Consider the following 27,299-nt stretch of genomic DNA (forward strand, 5'->3'; position numbering starts at 1 on the left):
AGATACAGCAAAAGTTTAATCTATCAACTAGCTCCACTACCTTCTTCGTTGCCCTGCCTGGTTGTAGCCCTGCCAATGGTGAGTTCCCAGACCCAACCTCTTGAGATGGGTCAGGCTAGCCCTAATATGCTGTCGTAGAAGGGCGCTTTTGAGCAAATAAATACTCAACATGTCCCCTTGATTCATTAATACAGGTGTATATATATAATAAAAAAAAAGACTTGACAATGTGTTCATGTTCTGGTATATGTATTAGGTTTCAATAATAACAATTGTTAATTTCTCCTTTTTGGGTACAGATTTACAGACATACCATTTGGAATCCAAACCTATCATTTTTTTTTTCTAAAAACATTTATACAGAATTGCCTTCAGGTTTTAAAATATACATATTTCCTTCCTGTATGTACAGAATACCAACCCAAAATCCTCTGTGGGTTGCAATGAAACAGGTTGTATAAAACAAAAAGAAGGTGGGGGTGGAAGCTGCTGAAAGACACAAAAACATGGATTAACAGATAACTATTAACGGTCACATGTGATTATTGTGCTTTTTTTTCCCCGAAGGAACTGTCCCAACTTGAACATCTGATCAGAGGTCAGTGAAAGGAGGAATTCCCTCTCTCTTTATAAATGTAGCCGTCTTCGTCCCAGAGCGCAAGATAGGGTGAATCAAGTGATATCATCATCAGACTGGAATTACACAAGAACATAGAAAAAAAAAAATAGAGATTTTCTCTTTTTAAACCCTGCCTGACCCAGAGGTTATGGGTTTTCCTATGTTTAGCAAGTCACTAGACTTGTAACTGGGTTACACAGAGTTCAAAATCTGTTTTTAAAATTACCTCATAAATCCACACGCACGGTAGGAATTCTCCTCTTCCCGACACAGCGGAGAGAATTCGTTCCATGCACTGATAAAGAGGAAAACAGTCTGATTCCTTTCCTTCACTTTTCCTCCTGTCCTGTAGATGCCACTACTGAAAAAAAACAAAACATTCGTACACCAAAAAGAAACCCTGCTCTCTAATGCATGACTGGAAAACCGACACCTGTTAAACATAATTCTTAAGAAGCTGGACCTGCAGTGGCTTTCACTGCGCTGAGTCCGAGAACAGTAAAGAAATAGGGAGGTGGTGAGTTTAGAGATCAGGAAAAGACAGAACTGAAACCAAGGGGTCATTTACTAAGAGGGTCCCTGTGCCTGTTGGATGAGAGGATGAACTACTACCATGACACATACTGTACTGGAGGTTAGGCACCGTCACCATGACATGGCTGAGTAGTTGAACATGAGTACATTCTCCACAGGGCTTTTTTTTTTATTTGTATTTTTTTGGGGGAGGGGTGCTGGGACAAGAAACAGAGTGGATGGATGTTGGCGTCAAGTCCAGAGGTTGTTCACCGACCGGCCCTGAGCTGCCGTCGCACATCGTCCCACAACTGGCGCTCAGCTGCTGTTTGCCGTCGACCCAGCGTGACGGGGTCCCTCAGCCGCTCTGAATGTACTTCTTGATGACCACGCAGCCGTGTCTGAAGAGCGGGCAGGGCAGCGACTGCAGGAGTGTCCAAGTGTTGCTGCAAGGGTCGAAGGTCTCCATGTTGCCGAGGGCCGGACCCTCGCTGCTCACGATGCCTCCTGTGGCGTAGATCTTCCCGTCCAGGATCACAGCGCTGCACAGGCACACACAGAATTATGCCTTTTGGTTAGAGGTCTTTGTTTTAAAAAAAAGAAAGTAGAATCCTTAAAGGGAACAGAATTACATTTTTGGGTAATATCTGCTTTCATGCGGAGAGTTAGATGGGAAGATTGATAGCCCCCTCGTATCTGTTCGTTATATATGAAGCTACAGCCAGTAGCCAGTTAACTTAGCACAGAAACACTAACCTGGGAAAACAGCTAGCCTGACTCTGACAAATGGTAACAAAATTGGCCTACTAGCACCTCTAGCTCACTCACGAACAAATTATATATCTCATTTCATTCTTTAAATCTTTCTTTTTGTGGGGGCTTATGTGTCCGACTATGTCTGACTGAGCAACAAGAAGTGGGGTACATCCCACGTCCCTTATTTGATAGGTCCTCCTCCGTGAAGGCCGTCTCTTAGACCTTATTTCTGCCCCGAGGAGCAATAATCGAGGAGGGATCACCGAGGAGCTATGAGCGAGGAAACACGAGAGCAGCCTTCCAGGAAGCCGTGCAGCTGAAAGGGTCGCTAACTCCGCCTATAAAGCTGACAAATTCACGTGACGCTTCAGAGGAAATGACGTCTTAAACACATTTGCTCGTTGCCTCTCTCCTGCCATGATTTCCTCGTGTCTCTCCCGCGCTTCCTCAGAGGGAGGGACTAAGACGCGAGGAAGGGAGACAAGTGCAGGATGCAATTTAAGATGAAGCTATAAGTCCGGCACATAACCCCCCAAAGGGATGCTGAATTGTTTTTGCACAGACTAAACAAACAAGATATGGGTTAATAAGTGAGCATAAGAGGTGTTGCTAGGTGGATTTTAACATTTGAAGAAGCCATGCTAGCTGTTTTCCTTTGTGCTAAGCTAAGCTAACTTTTATTTACTGTACAGGCATGAGAGGGAGTGTAATTTTCCGTAACATGCATATTTCCCAAAAATACTCCTTACAGTTCAGTTTCTGATACTTTTCATGGTCAGTATTATTTATTTTGTCATTTTAATCCCATTGATGTAATATTTCTATGACTCACAGTTACTGTCAATCGTGATCAGAGAAACAAAGCCAGTTAGAGGACAACATCTCCATAAACATGCCGATTGTCGCGCTGATGTCATGACATCAGGCACGCGTGCTCTCGACATGCCCGACGAGGCTACTTTGTAAGGTAGGGGGAAAACCACACACATTACATTCCCTCTCGAGGGCGAGAGAGAGAAAACTAATGAAAAAGCAAATATCTCTACAAATGTGCTCATTTGATATGAGAAACAGAAACAGCAGTTTGTGTGCGGAGAGGATTAAAACTTGGGCTCTAAGCTGATTAGGGCTTTGTACTCCTATTGGGGTTTGGAACGATCTGCATTTACCTAAGGTGCCCGCTCTAACACACAAACACACGCACACACGCACAAACGCACATATACGCACGCAGCGAACAACATGCAGTCCTATTGCCCAAATTCACAACACTGTTGGGAAGGAAACAGATTATTACATAAAGCCTAAATCTACTTAGAGAGAAAGCACAGCTGATCTGAAAATGGAAAGAGCGCAGGGGCAAAAGCCTGGAGCTGCTCTTCCTGATAAACCGAGGGGAGGTGTAGGCCCGCAGAGCGCCGGCCACAGCGAGAAGGGAGAATATCAGCTCTCCTGCACGATGACCTGCTGGACTTCATCTTCTGTGCAGGAGCCTTCACTGTAGATAGTGCCGGGTCTGAGTATCTGTGCGTTTTCCTCTTTTGACAACCCTGTGTGTTTGTTGTTGCTCCCTCCTTCCTCCTCTCGTGTCAGACTTAGTTAAATGTAGCAGAACAGCTGCCTGGCGTGTGCTGCTGCAGCTTATCAATAACTCTGACAACATGATTTATGTTATACATTCTGCACATAAGATCACCGCCTGTAATTGCTTCTCCAAATGTACTTTGTGCATGCTTCTTTTATTCTCAGCTTCTGCAACAACAAAAAAAAAGGGCTCGGGCGTAGGAAAAGCGTGGATTCATTATCCAGCAAAATGCACACCTCAGTGGCTCGAGCTGACTGGGCTATTAGGATGTGATCCTGCTGTTGTTAATTTTCATTTATTTCCTTTTATCAGCTAGTATGTATCCACAAGTGGTATAAAAGTTACAGGTGCGGACTTCTGTTTCTTGTTTCAGAAACATTACACAGTGCAAATAAATTACAAATTATCTCACACAGTTTTAACTCAGGATAAAATAGAGCGATTCAGCACTGTGAAAGAAAGTTGATTAAATCAAGCTGAGGCTCTGCTATTCCTACGGATGTGTCTCGTTTCTCTCAGCGTGACAGACGGCGGCGTTACTGATCAAGCAATTTTACGAATCAAGCCTATGAATTAGAGAGCTATTTTTCAACCAAGGGAGAATTTTCACAACCTACATGCAGCGTGTTGAAAACACCGTCAGCCCACGACGGTCGTTTTATTAACTAACTGGCCTGAATGCAAATATTTTCCCTGTGCAGCGTTTTACCGTTATGACGCAAAAAACTGACACATTACAAATAAACTTAAAGTTGTTGTGCAAATTTCTTGAGGCTGTGTAATAATGTCAGAGTGTTTTTGATGCTTCACACAAAACAGACAATGCAATTTCAGCTTTTGAAAAGTCTTCACAATTCCACTTACTTATGTACAGCACTGCTACATTAATAATCTCTTACCTGCAGAACTGCCGAGAGTGATTCATGTTGGGACCAGCCTTGATGTTGCCTTTGTCTGGGTCATAGATAGTGGTGGCTCGAGCGTAGGCTCCTCCCAGGATGAATATAAAACCGTTTAGACTCACTGCAGGGGCGTATTTGTTATCTAAAAGGTGTGGGAGGAAGAGAAGGAGAGAGGGAGAGAGAGGTTTTTGTTAGAGAAAACAGAGAGCTAGTGTTTAATGTCATTCTCACATACAGCAGAAATTTCCATTCTGTATAATGGCTTTTCTTTTCCCCCCCGCTTTCGATCACTAGGCTGCATGCAAGAATCATCATCACCATTCTCCTTATCACTTTACAGATGTGCCATTCTCAAGATTGCTTTGGAGAAAAAAAATAAATAAATAAAAAACACAACTGAGAATGGATGGCAAACCAGTGAAAAAGCAGAGTTCATAAATCACAGTGGCTTTATTGGGTTCTGCTCAAAAATATGTTTGGGCTTGGCAGCAATATAAAAGAGTTACCTAAGTCCCAATAATTCACAATTGCATTACTCCCTCTGGCACATCCATAGATTCACAAAGGGGGAAAAAAAAAAAAAAAAAACACTGTGCACATGTATTGGGAATACATGAGTGAACAGGTGGTAAACTGCATACTGTGCATAATGTATAATTCAATCTGATACAGTATATAGCACAGGAGGAAAACACAGGCATTGAAGCAGCACCACTGTAGAATTATAGATGGGAAACAAAATGAAACAGTGGTTTGTGCGGAACAGTGCCATTGGCAACCTGCAGCCTGTGAGCAGCAGCCCTGCTGTGTGGGATAGGAAGTGTATTTCAAACTCAGAGCAATTTCTCTCGAGCAGACTGCAGCTGGCCAATTTACAAGCAGCATGAATAATGCACAGACGCTTGGTCGTGAGCCGCCGTCCTCGCTGTTTCCTGCCACAATTGACAGACATCCCTCACTGGAGACGGGCAACAGGAAGAGGGTTGTCTGACGCCTTAATAATGGCGACCGAGGCCCTAAAAGCTCCTCTCGTGCAGTAGAACCACCTCCCCTCTTCTCCGCCTTGCCGCTGAGAGCAGTCCGACATGTTTAATTAACAGGTCATCTCTGGAGGCAAGAGGTGCTTCTGCTGCTCCTCAGGCTGACACTCTGAAGGAGCTGCAGTGCATTAGCTGTTCGGCTACTACACTTCAACTCATAATGTACTCTAACAACAAGACTTGGGGCCAGATGCATGAAACTGTGTATTCACGACTAAAACCAAAATTTGCATATTCAATCATTTCAAAAGCTGCACATACACATGGTTCTGGTTTATAAATCTCAATCACTGTGGAACTGAGCCTCATTTCCACTCCCACTGCTCGCCATAAATTGAATTAGAGACGATTTTAAACATCCAGGTGAATATTGATACTTGGGCCCGCTCCACCACTCAGAAGACCTGTCGATAAGAAGAACGGCAAAGAAGAAGTGCAATTTCTCCAAAAGCGGCAGAACAGCTGTCATTACGCACGGCTGCGGCTATTTGTAAAGCCCATACCACTAATTCATCACATGTACCTAGAAACCCTCACCGCAGCAAGCATGATTATTAAATGTCAGAAGGATGATCAACGATTCATTTACAAAGCTCGTATTGAAACAGACCACAAGGTGCTTCACAATTCAGGATCAAATTAAAAGATCATTAACGGACACTCGTACATGTAAATAAAAAGAATAAAATTCATCATCCATAAATTATTTTAAATTAAGTTTAGAAATGTGTATTTGATTTGTGTTTACAGCAAAGTAACAGTGAAAACTGGTTTAAAAAAAACCATAAACAAACAATGTTTTAGTCTAGTTACATCTCTCACCTTGTATTTCATCTTCTCTTTATCAAAACAATGTAAATGCCAGGTCTCACTGCACATTCTTATATAAATATAAGTTTATGTGTGGGGAAATGGCGTATGAAATGCTCACGACAATGCTAACATGCTGATGTTAAAGGAGACATATCATGCTCATTTTCAGGTTCATACTTGTATTTTGGGTTTCTGCTAGAACAATTTTAACATGCTTTACAGTCTTTTTCTCATACTGTCTGTCTGAATATACCTGTATTCACCCTCTGTCTAAAACGCTCTGTTTTAGCACTCTCTTTCAGCCCCCCTCCCGAAAAACCCAGTCTGCTGTGACTGGCTTGCTAGAAAAATAGAACACAACTTTGCGAAGGTAGCCCTCAAGTCGTGGTTGGACACTCAGATGGAGGGCGGTTAAATCCCATGTTTATCTAGACAGCCCACAAAAAACTGACTGGGTTGTCTTATATCACAGTTTGTGGTAAGCACTTCAGATTAGCAAAAGTACGGAAAAAGTGAATTTTTCATAATATGTCCCGTTTAAGTAGATGTAAGGTTCCGTGTTACTATGTTCACCATCTTACTTTAGTGTGTTAGCATGCTAACATTTGCCAACTAGAAAATGTATTTCCTGCAGAAAAAGCTTGTGAATGCTGAAAAGCTAAATTGCTAAAGCTAAACTGGATTGCTGGTATAATTGCATAAGAAGAAGCTGAAGTACTGAGAATATTTTTGTCTGTACCTGTAAATTTTGTTTTTGTCTGGGGAAAAGTGCGGTGTCATGGTCTAGGAGAACAGCAAGTCTTACCCTGGATTTGAAGTTTAATTATCACACCTGTTTGTGTATAAACTGCTTGCTACTGAGATTAACTGAAAGAGCCCTGGTAAACTTCCCATCGAAGGAGTCAAAATAATATGTAAAATGAATATAATGACCTCACCCCGGGCACCAGAAAGCACTTGCAAACCTATTGATATATAATTTGTGTGGATAAAGTTAAAAAATGTGGGCATATTAGCGATTTGAAAAACTGGTACTGTGCTTTTGTCCAGAAATGTCAAGGATGTTTAAGAAGGGCTGTCAATAAAGGAATGCTTTTGGCTCTTGTCATTTGTGTATAAGTCCTATTGCTTTTATGAGCACATTGACCAAAAACAGACAAGTATATCTACAGTTGGTAATAAATGGTATATGAGAAGTAAGAATTGTGGCTGTAAGAGCAAGTTAAAGAGAAAGTTTTAAAAAAAAGTCATGAAAAAGGCATAGTATAGTATGTCGAAAAAAGGAATAAAAAGGCATAGTATAGTATGTCGAAAAAAAGTCTTGAAAAGACATAGTATAGTATGTCGAAAAAATACATCAAAAAGGCATAGTATGTCGAAAAAAGTCATAGTATAGTATGTAGAAAAATGTCATAAAAAAGTCATAGTATAGTATGTCAAAAGAAGTCATAAAAAGGCATAGTATAGTATGTAGAAAAAAGTCATAAAAAGGCATAGTATGTCGAAAAAAAAAAGTCTTGAAAAGACGTAGTATATTATGTCGAAAAAATACATCAAAAAGGCATAGTATATCGAAAGGAGTCATAGTATAGTATGTCGAAAAAAGTCATAGTATAGTATGTCGAAAAATGTCATAAAAAAGTCATAGTATAGTATGTCAAAAGAAGTCGTAGTATAGTATGTCAAAAAAAAAACTCATAGTATAGTATGTTGAAAAGAGTCATAAAAAAGGCATAGTATAGTATGTCGAAAAAAGTCATAAAAAAGGCATAGTATAGTATGTCGAAAAAAGTCATAAAAAAGGCATAGTATAGTATGTCGAAAAAAGTCATAAAAAAGGCATAGTATAGTATGTCGAAAAAAGTCGTAGTATAGTATGTCAAAAAAACTCATAGTATAGTATGTTGAAAAAAGTCATTAAAAAGGCATAGTATAGTATGTCGAAAAAAGTAATCAAAAAGGCATAGTATGTCGAAAAGAGACATAGTATAGTATGTCGAAATAAGTCATAGTATAGTAAGTTGAAAAAAAGTCAAAAAAGGCATAGTATAATATGTCGAAAAGACTCATAGTATAGTATGTTGAAAAAATTCATAAAAAGGCATAGTATAATATGTCGAAAAGAGTTATAGTATAGTATGTCAAAAAAAGTCATAAGAGGCACAGCATAGTATGTCGAAAAGAGTCATAGTATGTCGAAAAAAGTCATAAAAAGGCATAGTATAGTATGTCGAAGAGTCATAAAAAGGCATAGTATAGTATGTTGAAAAAAGTCATAGTATAGTATGTCGAAAAGAGTCATAGTATAGTATGTCAAAAAAAGTCATAAGAAAGTCATAGTATAGTATGTTGAAAAAAGTCATAAAAAAGGCATAGTATAGTATGTCGAAAAAAGTCATAAAGACATAGTATAGTATGTTGAAAAAAGTCTTAAAAAGGCATACTATAGTATGTCAAAAAGTCATAGTATAGTATGTCGAAAAGTCATAGTATAGTATGTTGAAAAAGGTCATAAAAAGGCATAATATAGTATGTCAAAAAGAGTCATAGTATAGTATGTTGAAAAAGGTCTTTTAACAGGAATAGTATAGCATGTCGAAAAAAGTCATAGTATAGTATGTAGAAAAAAAGTCATAAAAAGGCATAGTATAGTATGTCGAAAAAAGTCATAGTATGTTGAAAAAAAATCATAAAAAGGCATAGTATAGTATGTCGAAAAAAAGTCATAAAAAGGCATAGTATAGTATGTTGAAAAGAGTCATAAAAAGATAGTATAGTATGTTGAAAAAAGTCATAAAAAGGCCTAGTATAGTATGTCGAAAAAAGGCATAAAAAGGCATAGTATAGTATGTCGAAAAGAGTCATAGTATGTCAAAAAAGTCATAAGAAAGTCATAGTATAATATGTCGAAAGGAGTCATAGTATATGTAAAAAAGTCATAAGAAAGTCATAGTATAATATGTCGAAAAGAGCATAGTATAATATGTCGAAAAGAGTCATAGTATAGTATGTCAAAAAAAGTCATAAGAAAGTCATAGTATAGTATGTTGAAAAATGTCATAGTATAGTATGTCGAAAAGAGTCATAGTATAGCATGTTGAAAAAAGTCAAAAAGGCATAGTATAATATGTCGAAAAGACTCATAGTATGTCGAAAAAATACATAAAAAAGGCATAGTATAGTATGTCGAAAACAGTCATAGTATAGTATGTTGAAAAAAGTCAAAAAGTCATAGTATAATATGTCGAAAAGACTCATAGTATAGTATGTCGAAAAGAGTCTTAAAAAGGCATAGTCCAGTAAGTCGAAAAGAGTCATAGTATAGTATGTCGAAAAAAATCATAAAAGACGCATAGTATAGTATGTCGAAAAGAGTCATACAACATGTTGGACTTCTGTGCTAGTCGTGGATTGTCTATAACAAACACCATGTTCAAACATAGGGATGCTCATAAGTGTACGTGGTACCAGAGCACCCTAGGCCAAAGGTCAATGATCGATTTTATAATCGTTTCATCTGATCTGAGGCCGTATGTTTTGGACACTCGGGTGAAGAGAGGGGCGGAGCTGTCAACTGATCACCATCTGGTGGTCGGGGAAGCAGTCCGACTGAAGAAGGAGTCTTTCCGGGATATGTTATCCCAGAGGACTCCGGAGGCGGTTGCAGGGTACCGAAGGGCTGCAGCCTCTGCCGTGAAAGAGGCAAAGCAGCGGGTGTGGGAGAAGTTTGGAGAAGGACTTTCGGTCGGCACCAAGGTGCTTCTGGAAAACTGTTCGCCACCTCAGGAGGGGGAAGCGGGGAAACATCCAAGCTGTGTACAGTAAGGATGGGACACTGTTGACCTCAACTGAGGAGGAAATAGCGCGGTGGAAGGAGTACTTTGAGGAACTCCTGAATCCGACTAATACGCCCTCTATGTTAGAGGCAGAGCTGGAGGATGATGGGGGATCATTGTCAATTTCCCAGGTGGAAGTCACTGATGTAGTCAAAACACTCCACAGTGGCAAAGCCCCTGGGATTGATGAGATCCGTCCAGAAATGCTCAAGGCTCTGGGTGTGGAGGGGCTGTCCTGGTTGACACGCCTCTTCAACATTGCGTGGAAGTCTGGGACAGTGCCAAAGGAGCGGCAGACCGGGGTGGTGGTCCCTCTTTTTAAAAAGGGGGACCAGAGGGTGTGTGCCAATTACAGGGGTATCACACTTCTCAGCCTCCCTGGTAAAGTCTACTCCAAGGAGCTGGAAAGGAGGGTTCGGCCGATAGTCGAACCTCGGGTTGAAGAGGAACAATGCGGATTCCGTCCTGGTCGTGGAACAACGGACCAGCTCTTCACTCTCGCAAGGATCCTGGAGGGAGCCTGGGAGTATGCCCAACCGGTCTACATGTGTTTTGTGGATCTGGAAAAGGCGTATGACCGGGTCCCCCGGGAGATACTGTGGGAGGTGCTGTGGGAGTATGGGGTGAGGGGGTCTCTTCTCAGGGCCAACCAATCTCTGTCCGGGTTCTCGGCAGTAAGTCGGACTCGTTTCAGGTGAGGGTTGGCCTCCGCCAGGGCTGCGCTTTGTCACCAATCCTGTTTGTAACATTTATGGACAGGATATTGAGGCGTAGTCGGGGTGGGGAGGGGTTGCAGTTTGGTGGGCTGGGGATCTCATCGCTGCTCTTTGCAGATGATGTGGTCCTGATGGCATCATCGGCCTGCGACCTTCAGCACTCACTGGATCGGTTCGCAGCCGAGAGTGAAGCAGTTGGGATGAGGATCAGCACCTCTAAATCTGAGGCCATGGTTCTCAGCAGGAAACCGATATATGCGTGCCTACTCCAGGTAGGGAATGAGTCCTTACCCCAAGTGAAGGAGCTCAAGTACCTTGGGGTTTTGTTCGCGAGTTAGGGGACAACGGAGCGGGAGATTGGTCGGAGAATCGGTGCAGCGGGTGCGGTATTACATTTAATCTATCGCACCGTTGTGACGAAAAGAGAGCTGAGCCAGAAGGCAAAGCACTCGATCTACCGGTCAGTTTTCGTTCCTACCCTCACCTATGGTCATGAAGGCTGGGTCATGACTGAAAGAACGAGATCCAGGGTACAAGCGGCTGAAGGCCATAAAAGTCATAAAAAAGTCATAGTATAGTATGTCGATAAAAATTCTTAAAAAGGCATAGTATAGTATATCGAAAAGAGTCATAGTATAGTATGTCGAAAAAAGTCATAAAAGAGGCATAGTATAGTATGTCGAAAAGAGTCATAGTATAGTATGTCAAAAAAAGTCTTAAAAAGGCATAGTATAGTATGTTGAAAAAAAGTCATAAAAAAGGCATAGTATAGTATGTCGAAAAAAGTCATAAAAAATACATAGTATAGTATGTCGAAAAAAGTCTTGAAAAGGCATAGTATAGTATGTCGAAAAGAGTCATAGTATAGTATGTCGAAAAAAGTCATAAAAGAGGCATAGTATAGTATGTCAAAAAGATTCATAGTATAGTATGTCGAAAAAAGTCATAAAAAGGCATAGTATAGTATGTCGAAAAGAGTCACAGTATAGTAGGTCGAAAGAAGTCATAAAAAGGTATAGTATGTCGAAAAAAGTCATAAAAAAGACATAGTATAGTATGTCGAAAAAAGTCTTAAAAGGCATAGTATAGTATGTCGAAAAGAGTCATAGTATAGTATGTTGAAAAAAGTCTTAAAAAGGTATAGTATAGTATTCTCGAAAAAAGTCATAAAAAAGTCATAGTATAGTATGTCGATAAAAATTCTTAAAAAGGCATAGTATAGTATATCAAAAAGAGTCATAGTATAGTATGTCGAAAAAAGTCATAAAAGAGGCATAGTATAGTATGTCGAAAAGAGTCTTAAAAAGGCATAGTAGGCGCCCCAATAGCTCGGTTGGTAGAGCAGGCGGTCATGTGTAGAGGTTTACACCTCGACGCAGCGGACCGGGGTTCGATTCCGACCTGCGGCCCTTTGCTGCATGTCAATCCCCCTCTCTCTCCCCTTTCACTTCTTCAGCTGTCCTATCATTAAAGGCCTAAAATGCCCAAAAAAATTATCTTAAAAAAAAAAAAAAAAAAAAAAAAAAAGGCATAGTATAGTATGTTGAAAAAAAGTCATAAAAAAGACACAGTATAATATGTCGAAAAAAGTCTTGAAAAGGCATAGTATAGTATGTCGAAAAGAGTCATAGTATAGTATGTCAAAAAAAGTCATAAAAGAGGCATAGTATGTCAAAAAGATTCATAGTATAGTATGTCGAAAAAAGTCATAAAAAGGCATAGTATAGTATGTCGAAAAGAGTCACAGTATAGTAGGTCGAAAGAAGTCATAAAAAGGTATAGTATGTCGAAAAAAGTCATAAAAAAGACATAGTATAGTATGTTGAAAAAAGTCTTAAAGGCATAGTATAGTATGTCGAAAAAAGTCATAAAAAGGCATAGTATAATATGTCGAAAAGAGTCATAAAAAGGCATACTATAATATGTCGAAAAGAGTTATAGTATAGTATGTCAAAAAAGTCATAAAAGAGGCATAGTATAGTATGTCGAAAAGAGTCATAGTATAGTATGTTGAAAAAAGTCATAAAAAAGACATAGTATAGTATGTTGAAAAAAGTCTTGAAAAGGCATAGTATAGTATGTCGAAAAGAGTCATAGTATAGTATGTCGAAAAAAGTCATAAAAGAGGCATAGTATAGTATGTCAAAAAGATGCATAGTATAGTATGTCGAAAAAAGTCATAGTATGTCAAAAAAAGTCATAGAAAAGGCATAGTATAGTATGTAAAAAAAAGTCATAAAAAAGACATAGTATAGTATGTCGAAAAAAGTCTTGATAAGGCATAGTATAGTATGTCGAAAAGAGTCATAGTATAGTATGTCGAAAAAAGTCATAAAAGAGGCATAGTAAAATATGTCAAAAAGATTCATAGTATAGTATGTCGAAAAAAGTCATAAAAAGGCATAGTATAGTATGTCTAAAAGAGTCACAGTATAGTATGTCGAAAGAAGTCATAAAAAGGTATACTATGTCGAAATAAAGTCATAAAAAAGACATAGTATAGTATGTCGAAAAAAGTCTTAAAAAGGCATAGTATAGTATGTCGAAAAGAGTCATAGTATAGTATGTTGAAAAAAGTCTTAAAAAGGCATAGTATAGTATGTCGAAAAAAGTCAAAAAGGTATAGTATGTCGAAAAGAGTCATAAAATGGCATAGTATAATATGTCGAAAACAGTTATAGTATAGTATGTCAAAAAAGTCATAAAAGAGGCATAGTATAGTATTTCGAAAAGAGTCATAGTATAGTATGTTGAAAAAGTCTTAAAAAGGCATAGTATAGTATGTTGAAAAAAGTCATTAAAAGGCATAGTATAGTATGTCAAAAAGAGTCATAGTATAGTATGTCAAAAAAAGTCATAAAAGAGGCATAGTATAGTATGTCAAAAAGAGTCATAGTATAGTATGTTGAAAAAAGTCATTAAAAGGCATAGTATAATATGTCGAAAAGAGTTATAGTATGTCGAAAAAAGTCATAAAAGAGGCATAGTATAGTATGTCGAAAAGAGTCATAGTATAGTATGTTGAAAAAAGTCATTAAAAGGCATAGTATAATATGTCGAAAAAAGAGTTATAGTATAGTATGAGAAAAAAAAAAGTCATTAAAAGGCATAATATGTCGAAAAAAGTCATAAAAAGGCATAGTATAGTATGTCGAAAAGAGTCACAGTATAGTATGTCGAAAGAAGTCATAAAAAGGTATGGTATGTCGAAATAAGTCATAAAAAAGACATAGTATAGTATGTCGAAAAAAGTCTTAAAAAGGCATAGTATAGTATGTCGAAAAAAGTCATAAAAAAGACATAGTATAGTATGTCGAAAAAAAGTCTTGAAAAGGCATAGTATAGTATGTCGAAAAGAGTCATAGTATAGTATGTCAAAAAAAGTCATAAAAGAGGCATAGTATAGTATGTCAAAAAGAGTCATAGTATAGTATGTTGAAAAAAGTCATAAAAAGGCATAGTATAGTATGTCGAAAAGAGTCACAGTATAGTATGTCGAAAGAAGTCATAAAAAGGTGTAGTTGAAAAAGTCTTAAAAAGGCATAGTATAGTATGTCGAAAAAAGTCATAAAAAAGGCATAGTATAGTATGACGAAAAGAGTCATAGTATAGTATGTTGAAAAAAAGTCATTAAAAGGCATAGTATGTCGAAAAAAAGTCATAAAAGAGGTATAGTATGTCGAAAAGAGTCATAGTATAGTATGTCAAAAAAGTCATAAAAAGGCATAGTATAGTATGTCGAAAAAAGTATTGAAAAGGCATAGTATAGTATGTCTAAAAGAGTCACAGTATAGTATGTCGAAAAAAGTCATAAAAAGGCATAGTATAGTATGTCGAAAAAAGTTTTAAAAAGGCATAGTATAGTATGTCGAAAAAAGGCATAAAAAAGGTATAGTATGTCGAAAAGAGTCATAGTATAGTATGTCAAAAAAGTCTTAAAAAGGCATAGTATAGTATGTCGAAAAAAGTCATAAAAAAGGCATAGTATAGTATGACGAAAAGAGTCATAGTATAGTATGTTAAAAAAAGTAATTAAAAGGCATAGTATAATATGTCGAAAAGAGTTATAGTATAGTATGTCAAAAAAAGTAATTAAAAGGCATAGTATAGTATGTCGAAAAGAGTCACAGTATAGTATGTCGAAAGAAGTCATAAAAAGGTATAGTATAGTATGTCGAAAAAAGTCATAAAAAAGACAGTATAGTATGTCGAAAAAAGTCATAAAAGAGGCATAGTATAGTATGTCAAAAAGATGCATAGTATAGTATGTCGAAAAAAGTCATAGTATATCAAAAAAAGTCATAAAAAAGACATAGTATAGTATGTCGAAAAAAGTCTTGATAAGGCATAGTATAGTATGTCGAAAAGAGTCATAGTATAGTATGTCGAAAAAAGTCATAAAAGAGGCATAGTAAAATATGTCAAAAAGATTCATAGTATAGTATGTCGAAAAAAGTCATAAAAAGGCATAGTATAGTATGTCGAAAAGAGTCACAGTATAGTATGTCGAAAGAAGTCATAAAAAGGTATAGTATGTCGAAAAAAGTCATAAAAAAGACATAGTATAGTATGTCGAAAAAAGTCTTAAAAAGGCATAGTATAGTATGTCGAAAAAAGTCATAAAAAAGACATAGTATAGTATGTCGAAAAAAAGTCTTGAAAAGGCTTAGTATAGTATGTCGAAAAGAGTCATAGTATAGTATGTCAAAAAAAGTCATAAAAGAGGCATAGTATAGTATGTCAAAAAGAGTCATAGTATAGTATGTTGAAAAAAGTCATAAAAAGGCATAGTATAGTATGTCGAAAAGAGTCACAGTATAGTATGTCGAAAGAAGTCATAAAAAGGTGTAGTTAAAAAAAGTCTTAAAAGGCATAGTATAGTATGTCAAAAAAAAAAAGTCATAAAAAGGCATAGTATAGTATGACGAAAAGAGTCATAGTATAGTATGTTGAAAAAAAGTCATTAAAAGGCATAGTATGTCGAAAAAAAGTCATAAAAGAGGTATAGTATGTCGAAAAGAGTCATAGTATAGTATGTCAAAAAAGTCATAAAAAGGCATAGTATAGTATGTCGAAAAAAGTATTGAAAAGGCATAGTATAGTATGTCGAAAAAAAGAGTCACAGTATAGTATGTCGAAAAAAGTCATAAAAAGGCATAGTATAGTATGTCGAAAAAAGTTTTAAAAAGGCATAGTATAGTATGTCGAAAAAAGGCATAAAAAAGGTATAGTATGTCGAAAAGAGTCATAGTATAGTATGTCAAAAAAGTCTTAAAAAGGCATAGTATAGTATGTCGAAAAAAGTCATAAAAAAGGCATAGTATAGTATGACGAAAAGAGTCATAGTATAGTATGTTAAAAAAAGTCATTAAAAGGCATAGTATAATATGTCGAAAAGAGTTATAGTATAGTATGTCAAAAAAAGTAATTAAAAGGCATAGTATAGTATGTCGAAAAGAGTCACAGTATAGTATGTCGAAAGAAGTCATAAAAAGGTATAGTATAGTATGTCGAAAAAAGTCATAAAAAAGACAGTATACAGTGGGGGAAATAAGTATTTGACCCCTTGCTGATTTTGCAGGTTTGCCCACTTACAAAGAATGCAAAAATCTACAATTTTAATCATATGTACATTCTAACAGTGAAAGACAGAATCCCAAAGAAAATTCCAGAAAATCACATCATATGAATTTATTAAAATTGATAACCATCTGATGAGGAAAAACAAGTATTTGACCCCTGGACAAACAGCATGTTAATAAGGCATAGAAAAGCCATTATTGGCCAGCACAGATGTCAAACGGTTTTATAGTTGGTGACAAGGTTTGTGCACATTTCGGCAGGGATGTTGGCCCTCCTCCTGCAGACAGCCTCAAATCATTCAGGTTCGAGGTTGTCGCCTGGCAATAGAATTTTAAGCTCCCGAAAAGATTTTCAATAGGATTCAGGTCTGGAGACTGGCTAGGCCACTCCAGAACCTTGATGTCTTCTTCTTCAGCCACTCTTTTGTTGCTTTGGCGGTGTGCTTAGGGTCGTTGTCGTGCTGAAACACCCATCCTCAACCCATCTTCAGCTCTCTCACTGAGGGAAGGAGATGTCGGTCCAAATTCCACGATACATGGCCCGTCCATCCTCCCCTCAATACAATGGAGTTGTCCCGTCCCCTTGGCTGAAAAAGCATGAAAAGCATGATGTTGCCACCCCAGGCTTGACAGTGGGAATGGTGTAAAAAGGTTGTACTATAGTGTTCTTTGCCCTCCAAACACGACAAGTTGAGTTGAGGCCAAAAAAGTTCTATTTTGGTCTCATCTGACCAAATCACCTTCTTCCAGGCCTCTTCTGAGTCGTCCAGGTGGTGAATGGCGAACTTCATAGGCCTGTACATGTTTCTTCTTGAGCAGGGGGACCTTGCGTGCGCTGCAGGATTTCAATCCATGACGGCGTAGTGTGTTACCAACCGTTTCTTTTGTAACTGTGGTCCCAGCTGCCTTCAGTTGATTCATCAGTTCCCCTTGTGGTTTTGGGATGATTCCTCACCGTTCACATGATCAGGGACACCCACGAGGCAAGATCTTGTGTGGAGGCCCAGACCGAGGAGGTTGGCGGTGGTGTGGTGCTTCTTCCATTTCCTGATAACTGCACCGACAGTTGATCTTTTTCTCTCAAGTTGCTTTCCGATTGTCGAAAAAGCCCATCCCAGCCTTGTGCAGATCAACAATCTTGTCCCTGATGTCCGTAGAAAGCTCTTTGGTCTTGCCCATGTTGGTGATGTTGGATGCTGGTTGTTTGGGTGTTGACAGGTGTCTTTTTATACAGGTAACGAGGTGAGGCAGGTGTATTTGATGTAGATAATTGGTTCGGATTGGGGCTGTGTCTTAAAAAAGACTAACTGGCTTGTAGGAGCCAGAATACTTGCTGTTTGTCAGGGTCAAATACTTGTTTTTCCTCATCAGATGGTTATCAATTTTAATAAATTCATATGATGTGATTTTCTGGAATTTTCTTTGGGATTCTGTCTTTCACTGTTAGAATGTACATATGATTACAATTGTAGATTTTTGCATTCTTTGTAAGTGGGCAAACCTGCAAAATCAGCAAGGGGTCAAATACTTATTTCCCCCACTGTAGTATGTCGAAAAAAGTCATAAAAGAGGCATAGTATAGTATGTCAAAAAGATGCATAGTATAGTATGTCGAAAAAAGTCATAGTATATCAAAAAAAGTCATAGAAAAGGCATAGTATAGTATGTCAAAAAAAGTCATAAAAAAGACATAGTATAGTATGTCGAAAAAAGTCTTGATAAGGCATAGTATAGTATGTCGAAAAGAGTCATAGTATAGTATGTCGAAAAAAGTCATAAAAGAGGCATAGTAAAATATGTCAAAAAGATTCATAGTATAGTATGTCGAAAAAAGTCATAAAAAGGCATAGTATAGTATGTCTAAAAGAGTCACAGTATAGTATGTCGAAAGAAGTCATAAAAAGGTATACTATGTCGAAATAAAGTCATAAAAAAGACATAGTATAGTATGTCGAAAAAAGTCTTAAAAAGGCATAGTATAGTATGTCGAAAAGAGTCATAGTATAGTATGTTGAAAAAAGTCTTAAAAAGGCATAGTATAGTATGTCGAAAAAAGTCAAAAAGGTATAGTATGTCGAAAAGAGTCATAAAATGGCATAGTATAATATGTCGAAAACAGTTATAGTATAGTATGTCAAAAAAGTCATAAAAGAGGCATAGTATAGTATTTCGAAAAGAGTCATAGTATAGTATGTTGAAAAAGTCTTAAAAAGGCATAGTATAGTATGTTGAAAAAAGTCATTAAAAGGCATAGTATAGTATGTCAAAAAGAGTCATAGTATAGTATGTCGAAAAAGTCATAAAAAGGCATAGTATAGTATGTCGAAAAAAGTATTGAAAAGGCATAGTATAGTATGTCGAAAAAAGGCATAAAAAAGGTATAGTATGTCGAAAAGAGTCATAGTATAGTATGTCAAAAAAGTCTTAAAATGGCATAGTATAGTATGTCGAAAAAAGTCATAAAAAAGGCATAGTATAGTATGTCAAAAAGAGTCATAGTATAGTATGTTGAAAAAAGTCATTAAAAGGCATAGTATAATATGTCGAAAAGAGTTATAGTATAGTATGTCGAAAAAAGTCATAAAAGAGGCATAGTATAGTATGTCGAAAAGAGTCATAGTATAGTATGTTGAAAAAAAGTCATTAAAAGGCATAGTATAATATGTCGAAAAAGAGTTATAGTATAGTATGAAAAAAAAAAAGTCATTAAAAGGCATAATATGTCGAAAAAGTCATAAAAGGCATAGTATAGTATGTCAAAAAGAGTCATAGTATAGTATGTCGAAAAGAAGTCATAAAAAGGTATAGTATATGTCGAAAAAAAAGTCATAAAAAAGACATAGTATAGTATGTTAAAAAAAGTCTAAAAAGGCATAGTATAGTATGTCGAAAAAAGTCATAAAAAAGACATAGTATAGTATGTCGAAAAAAAGTCTTGAAAAGGCATAGTATAGTATGTCGAAAAGAGTCATAGTATAGTATGTCAAAAAAAGTCATAAAAAAGACATAGTATAGTATGTTGAAAAAAGTCTTGAAAAGGCATAGTATAGTATGTCGAAAAGAGTCATAGTATAGTATGTCGAAAAAAGTCATAAAAGAGGCATAGTATAGTATGTCAAAAAGATGCATAGTATAGTATGTCGAAAAAAGTCATAGTATGTCAAAAAAAGTCATAGAAAAGGCATAGTATAGTATGTCAAAAAAAGTCATAAAAAAGACATAGTATAGTATGTCGAAAAAAGTCTTGATAAGGCATAGTATAGTATGTCGAAAAGAGTCATAGTATAGTATGTCGAAAAAAGTCATAAAAGAGGCATAGTAAAATATGTCAAAAAGATTCATAGTATAGTATGTCGAAAAAAGTCATAAAAAGACATACTATGTCGAAATAAAGTCATAAAAAAGACATAGTATAGTATGTCGAAAAAAGTCTTAAAAAGGCATAGTATAGTATGTCGAAAAGAGTCATAGTATAGTATGTTGAAAAAAGTCTTAAAAAGGCATAGTATAGTATGTCGAAAAAAGTCAAAAAGGTATAGTATGTCGAAAAGAGTCATAAAATGGCATAGTATAATATGTCGAAAACAGTTATAGTATAGTATGTCAAAAAAGTCATAAAAGAGGCATAGTATAGTATTTCGAAAAGAGTCATAGTATAGTATGTTGAAAAAGTCTTAAAAGGCATAGTATAGTATGTTGAAAAAAAGTCATTAAAAGGCATAGTATAGTATGTCAAAAAAGTCATAGTATAGTATGTAAAAAAAAAGTCAAAAAAAGGCATAGTATAGTATGTCAAAAAGAGTCATAGTATAGTATGTCTAAAAAAAAAGTCATAAAAAGGCATAGTATAGTATGTCGAAAAAAGTCATAGTAAAGTATGTTGAAAAAGTCATAAAAAGTATGTATAGTATATAGTATGAAAAAAAAGTCATAAAAAGGCATAGTATAGTATATAAAAAGAGTCATAAAAGATGTCAAAAATAGTATAGTAGTATGTTGAAAAAAGTCATAAAAAAGGCATAGTATAGTATGTTGAAAAAAGTCATAGTATAGTAGTAAAAAGTATAAAAAAAAATAGTATGTTAAAAAGTCATATAGTATGTCATAGTATAAAAAAGTCATAAAAGGCATAGTATAGTATGTAAAAAAAAAGTCATAAAAAGTCATAGTATAGTATGTGAAAAAAAAAAGTCATAGTATAGTAAAAAAGTCATAGTATAGTATAAAAAGGCATAGTATAGTATGTCGAAAAATAGTATAGTATGTTAAAAGAGTCATAGTATAGTATGTCGAAAAAAGTCATAAAAAGGCAATAGTCATAGTATAGTATGTCGAAAAAAAAAGTCATAAAAAAACATAGTATAGTATAGTATGTCGAAAAAAGTCATAGTAAGTATGTCGAAAAAGTCATGAAAAGTATGTCGAAAATAGTCATAGTATAGTATGTCAAAAAAAAAAAGTCATAGTATAGTAAAAAAAATAAAGAGCATAGTATAGTATAGTATGTCGAAAAAAGTCATAAGTCATAGTATAGTATGTTGAAAAAAAAAGTCATAAAAGGCATAGTATAGTATGTCGAAAAGTCATAGTATAGTAAAAAGAGTCATAGTATAGTATGTTGAAAAAAAAAGTCATAAAAAAGGCATAGTATATGTCGAAAAGAGTCATAGAAAAAGTCTTAAAAAAGTCATAGTATAGTAGTGAAAAAAGTATGTTAAAAAGTCATAAAAAAGTCATGTTGAAAAAAGGCATAGTATAGTATGTCGAAAAAAGTCATAAAAATAGTATAGTAGTATAAAAAGTGTGAAAAAAGTCATAGTATAGTATATGAAAAAAAGTTAAAAAAAAAAATAGTATAGTATGTTGAAAAAGTCATAGTATAGTATGTTGAAAAAAGTATGTATAGAAAAAAGTCATAGTATAGTATGTCGAAAAAGTCATTAAAAGTCATAGTATAGTATGTGAAAAAAAAAGTCATAAAAAGGCATAGTATAGTATCGAAAAAAGTCATAGTATAGTAAAAAAGTCATTAAAAAGGCATAGTATAGTATGTCGAAAAGAGTCATAGTATAGTATGAAAAAAAGTCATAAAAAAATAGTATATAAAAGAGTCATAAAAAATGTAAAAAAAGTCATAGTATAAAAGGCATAGTATAGTATGTGAAAAAGTCATAAATAGTATGTCGAAAAAATAGTATAGTATGTCGAAAAAATAAAAAGTCATAGTATAGTATCTAAAAAAAGTCATAAAAATAGTATAGTATGTTAAAAAGTCATAGTATAGTATGAAAAAGTAAAGTAGTATAGTATGTCGAAAAAAGTCATAAAATAGGCATAGTATAGTATGTCTAAAAGAGTCATAGTAGTATGTCAAAAAAAGTCATAAAAAGGCATAGTATAGTATGTCGAAAAAAAAAAAAGTCATAGTATAGTATGTTAAAAAAAGTCATAAAAGTATAGTATGTCTAAAAAAGTCATAAAAAGGCATAGTATAGTATGTCAAAAAAAAGTAATTAAAAAGGCATAGTCATATAGTATGTTAAAAAAGAGTCATAGTATAGTATGTCGAAAAAGTCATAAAAAGGCATATAGTATGTCAAAAAAGTCATAGTATAGTAAAAAGAGTCATAGTATAGTATGTCGAAAAAAGTCATAAAAAGGTATAGTATAGTATGTCGAAAAAAGTCATAAAAAAAGATAAATAGTATAGTATAAAAAGTCAAAAAGATAGTATAGTATAGTATGTCGAAAAAAGTCATAGTATATCAAAAAAAGTCATAGAAAAGGCATAGTATAGTATGTCAAAAAAAGTCATAAAAAAGACATAGTATAGTATGTCGAAAAAAGTCTTGATAAGGCATAGTATAGTATGTCGAAAAGAGTCATAGTATAGTATGTCGAAAAAAGTCATAAAAGAGGCATAGTAAAATATGTCAAAAAGATTCATAGTATAGTATGTCGAAAAAAGTCATAAAAAGGCATAGTATAGTATGTCTAAAAGAGTCACAGTATAGTATGTCGAAAGAAGTCATAAAAAGGTATAGTATGTCGAAAAAAGTCATAAAAAAGACATAGTATAGTATGTCGAAAAAAGTCTTAAAAAGGCATAGTATAGTATGTCGAAAAGAGTCATAGTATAGTATGTTGAAAAAAGTCTTAAAAAGGCATAGTATAGTATGTCGAAAAAAGTCAAAAAGGTATAGTATGTCGAAAAGAGTCATAAAATGGCATAGTATAATATGTCGAAAACAGTTATAGTATAGTATGTCAAAAAAGTCATAAAAGAGGCATAGTATAGTATTTCGAAAAGAGTCATAGTATAGTATGTTGAAAAAGTCTTAAAAAGGCATAGTATAGTATGTTGAAAAAAGTCATTAAAAGGCATAGTATAGTATGTCAAAAAGAGTCATAGTATAGTATGTCGAAAAAAGTCATAAAAGAGGCATAGTATAGTATGTCAAAAAGAGTCATAGTATAGTATGTTGAAAAAAGTCATTAAAAGGCATAGTATAATATGTCGAAAAGAGTTATAGTATAGTATGTCGAAAAAAGTCATAAAAGAGGCATAGTATAGTATGTCGAAAAGAGTCATAGTATAGTATGTTGAAAAAAGTCATTAAAAGGCATAGTATAATATGTCGAAAAGAGTTATAGTATAGTATGTGAAAAAAAAAGTCATTAAAAGGCATAATATGTCGAAAAAAGTCATAAAAAGGCATAGTATAGTATGTCGAAAAGAGTCACAGTATAGTATGTCGAAAGAAGTCATAAAAAGGTATAGTATGTCGAAAAAAGTCATAAAAAAGACATAGTATAGTATGTCGAAAAAAGTCTTAAAAAGGCATAGTATAGTATGTCGAAAAAAGTCATAAAAAAGACATAGTATAGTATGTCGAAAAAAGTCTTGAAAAGGCATAGTATAGTATGTCGAAAAGAGTCATAGTATAGTATGTCAAAAAAAGTCATAAAAGAGGCATAGTATAGTATGTCAAAAAGAGTCATAGTATAGTATGTTGAAAAAAGTCATAAAAAGGCATAGTATAGTATGTCGAAAAGAGTCACAGTATAGTATGTCGAAAGAAGTCATAAAAAGGTGTAGTTGAAAAAGTCTTAAAAAGGCATAGTATAGTATGTCGAAAAAAGTCATAAAAAAGGCATAGTATAGTATGACGAAAAGAGTCATAGTATAGTATGTTGAAAAAAAGTCATTAAAAGGCATAGTATGTCGAAAAAAAGTCATAAAAGAGGTATAGTATGTCGAAAAGAGTCATAGTATAGTATGTCAAAAAAGTCATAAAAAGGCATAGTATAGTATGTCGAAAAAAGTATTGAAAAGGCATAGTATAGTATGTCTAAAAGAGTCACAGTATAGTATGTCAAAAAAAGTCATAAAAAGGCATAGTATAGTATGTCGAAAAAAGTTTTAAAAAGGCATAGTATAGTATGTCGAAAAAAGGCATAAAAAAGGTATAGTATGTCGAAAAGAGTCATAGTATAGTATGTCAAAAAAGTCTTAAAAAGGCATAGTATAGTATGTCGAAAAAAGTCATAAAAAAGGCATAGTATAGTATGACGAAAAGAGTCATAGTATAGTATGTTAAAAAAAGTCATTAAAAGGCATAGTATAATATGTCGAAAAGAGTTATAGTATAGTATGTCAAAAAAAGTAATTAAAAGGCATAGTATAGTATGTCGAAAAGAGTCACAGTATAGTATGTCGAAAGAAGTCATAAAAAGGTATAGTATAGTATGTCGAAAAAAGTCATAAAAAAGACAGTATAGTATGTCGAAAAAAGTCTTAAAAAGGCATAGTATAATATGTCGAAAAGAGTTATAGTATAGTATGTCAAAAAAGTCATAAAAGAGGCATAGTATAGTATGTCGAAAAGAGTCATAGTATAGTATGTTGAAAAAGTCTTAAAAAGGTATAGTATAGTATGTCGAAAAAAGTCATAAAAAAGGCATAGTATAGTATGACGAAAAGAGTCATAGTATAGTATGTTGAAAAAAGTCATTAAAAGGCATAGTATAATATGTCGAAAAGAGTTATAGTATAGTATGTGAAAAAAAGTCATTAAAAGGCATAGTATGTCGAAAAAAGTCATAAAAGAGGTATAGTATGTCGAAAAGAGTCATAAAAGAGGCATAGTATAGTATGTCAAAAAGAGTCATAGTATAGTATGTCGAAAAGAGTCACAGTATAGTATGTCGAAAGAAGTCATAAAAAGGTATAGTATAGTATGTCGAAAAAAGTCTTAAAAAGGCATAGTATAGTATGTCGAAAAAAGTCATAAAAAAGGTATAGTATGTCGAAAAGAGTCATAAAAAGGCATAGTATAATATGTCGAAAAGAGTTATAGTATAGTATGTCAAAAAAGTCATAAAAGAGGCATAGTATAGTATGTCATAAAGAGTCATAGTATGTCGAAAAAGTCTTAAAAAGGCATAGTATAGTATGACGAAAAGAGTCATAGTATAGTATGTTAAAAAAAGTAATTAAAAGGCATAGTATAATATGTCGAAAAGAGTTATAGTATAGTATGTCAAAAAAAGTAATTAAAAGGCATAGTATGTCGAAAAAAGTCTTAAAAAGGCATAGTATAGCAGGTCAAAAAGAGTCATAGTATAGTATGTCGAAAAGAGTCACAGTATAGTATGTCGAAAGAAGTCATAAAAAGGTTTAGTATAGTATGTCGAAAAAAGTCATAAAAAGAAATACTATATTATGTCGAAAAGAGTCAAATTATAGTATGTTGAAAAAAGCCTTAAAAAGGCATAGTATAGTATGTTGAAAAAAGTCATAAAAAAGTCATAGTATAGTATGTCGAAAAAAGTCATAAAAAATACATAGTATAGTATGTCGAAAAAAGTCTTGAAAAAGCATAGCATAGTATGTCGAAAAGAGTCATTGTATAGTATGTCGAAAGAAGTCATAAAAAGTTATAGTATAGTATGTCAAAAAGTCATAAAAAAGACATAGTATAGTATGTCGAAAAGAGTCATAGTATAGTATGTCGAAAAAAGTCTTAAAAAGGCATAGTATAGTATGTCGAAAAAAGTCATAAAAAGGCATAGTATAGTATGTCGAAAAGAGTCACAGTATAGTATGTCGAAAGAAGTCATAAAAAGGTATAGTATAGTATGTCGAAAAAAAAGTCATAAAAAATAAATAGTATAGTATGTCGAAAAGAGTCATAAAGGCATAGTATAGTATGTCGAAAAGAGTCATAGTATAGCATGTCGAAAAGAGTCATAGTATAGTATGTCAAAAAAAAGTCTTAAAAGGCATAGTATAGTATGTCGAAAAAAGTCAAAAAAGACATAGTATAGTATGTCGAAAAAAGTCTTGGAAAGGCATAGTATAGTATGTCGAAAAAAGTCATAAAAGAGGCATAGTATAGTATGTCGACAAGAGTCACAGTATAGTATGTCAAAAGAAGTCATAAAAAGGTATAGGATAGTATGTCGAAAAAAGTCATAAAAAAGACAGTATAGTATGTCGAAAAAAGTCTTAAAAAGGCATAGTATAGTATGTCGAAAAGAGTCATAGTATAGTATGTTGAAAAAAGTCAAAAAAGGCATAGTATAATAAGTCGAAAAGAGTCATAGTATAGTATGTCAAAAAAAGTCATAAGAAAGTCATAGTATAGTATGTCGAAAAGAGTCATAGTATAGTATGTCAAAAAAAGTCACAAGAAAGTCATCGTATAGTATGTTGAAAAAAGGCATAAAAAAGGCATAGTATAGTATGTCAAAAAGAGTCATAGTATAGTATGTCGAAAAAAGTCATAAGAAAGTCATAGTATAATTTGTCTAAAAGAGTCATAGTATAGTATGTCGAAAAGAGTCATAAAAAAGACATAGTATAGTATGTCGAAAAAAGTCTTGAAAAGGCATAGTATAGTATGTCGTTGAGAGAAAATCCTGCACACTGGCCATTACGCAAGCAATAATTTATTTAGAAAATTTACCTGATGAAGGTCTGGGACCGAAACGTCGTATTTTTCTAAATAAATTATTGCTTGCATAATGGCCAGTGTGAAGGATTTTCTCTCAACAATTTTTGATCCATCACCTTTGATCATATCCCACGCACCTGCCCGACCAAAGAGGTGTGCAAAAAAGTTTTCTCACGTTGCATAGTATAGTATGTCGAAAAAAGTCAAAAAGGCTTAGTATAAAATGCCGAAAAGACTCATAGTATAGTATGTCGAAAAAAGTCATAAAAAAGACAGTGTAGTATGTCGAAAAAAGTCTTAAAAAGGTATAGTATAGTATGTCGAAAAGAGTCATAGTATAGTATGTTGAAAAAAGTCCAAAAGGCATAGTATAATATGTCGAAAAGACTCATAGTATAGTATGTCGAAAAAATACATAAAAAAGACATAGTATAGTATGTCGAAAAAAGTCATAAAAAAAGACAGTGTAGTATGTCAAAAAAAGTCTTAAAAAGGCATAGTATAGTATGTCGAAAAGAGTCATAGTATAGTATGTCAAAAAAAGTCATAAAAAGGCATAGTATAATATGTCAAAAAGAGTCACAGTATAGTATGTTGAATAAAGTAATAAAAAAGGCATAGTATAGTATGTCGAAAAGAGTCATAGTATAGTATTTCAAAAAAAGTCCTAAAAAAGGCATAGTATAGTATGTCGAAAAAAGTCATAGTAAAGTATGTCGAAAAAAGTCATAAAATAGGCATAGTATAGTATGTTGAGAAAAGGCATAAAAATGGCTTAGTATAATATGTCGAAAAGAGTCTTGAAAAGGCATAGTATAGTATGTCGAAAAGAGCCATAGTATGTCGAAATAAGTCATAGTATAGTATGTCAAAAAAAGTCATAAAAAGGCATAGTATAATATGTCAAAAAGAGTCATAGTATAGTATGTCGAAAAGAGTCATAGTATAGTATGTCAAAAGTTATAAAAATGGTATAGA

General features: G+C 34.3%; 1 protein-coding gene across 3 annotated transcripts in view; it reads right to left on the reverse strand.

Annotated features, from left to right (window-relative positions):
- Positions 1-232: 232 nt before the first annotated feature.
- Positions 233-27,299, reverse strand: part of klhl29 (kelch like family member 29) — a 232,935-nt gene continuing 205,868 nt past the window's right edge. For 2 of the 3 annotated variants that reach the window (XM_028605865.1, XM_028605864.1), the window contains 2 exons: positions 4,373-4,517; positions 1,491-1,674 (listed from right to left, as the gene is read on the reverse strand). In XM_028605865.1, the coding sequence (XP_028461666.1) occupies positions 1,491-1,674; positions 4,373-4,517 (329 nt within the window). Of the gene's footprint in view, positions 1,675-4,372; positions 4,518-27,299 lie in introns of all 3 variants that reach the window. The other variant, XM_028605863.1, reaches the window with a different exon arrangement.

The sequence above is a fragment of the Perca flavescens genome, chromosome 18, assembly GCF_004354835.1.
Source record: "Perca flavescens isolate YP-PL-M2 chromosome 18, PFLA_1.0, whole genome shotgun sequence".
NCBI classification, from domain to species: Eukaryota; Metazoa; Chordata; class Actinopteri; order Perciformes; family Percidae; genus Perca; species Perca flavescens.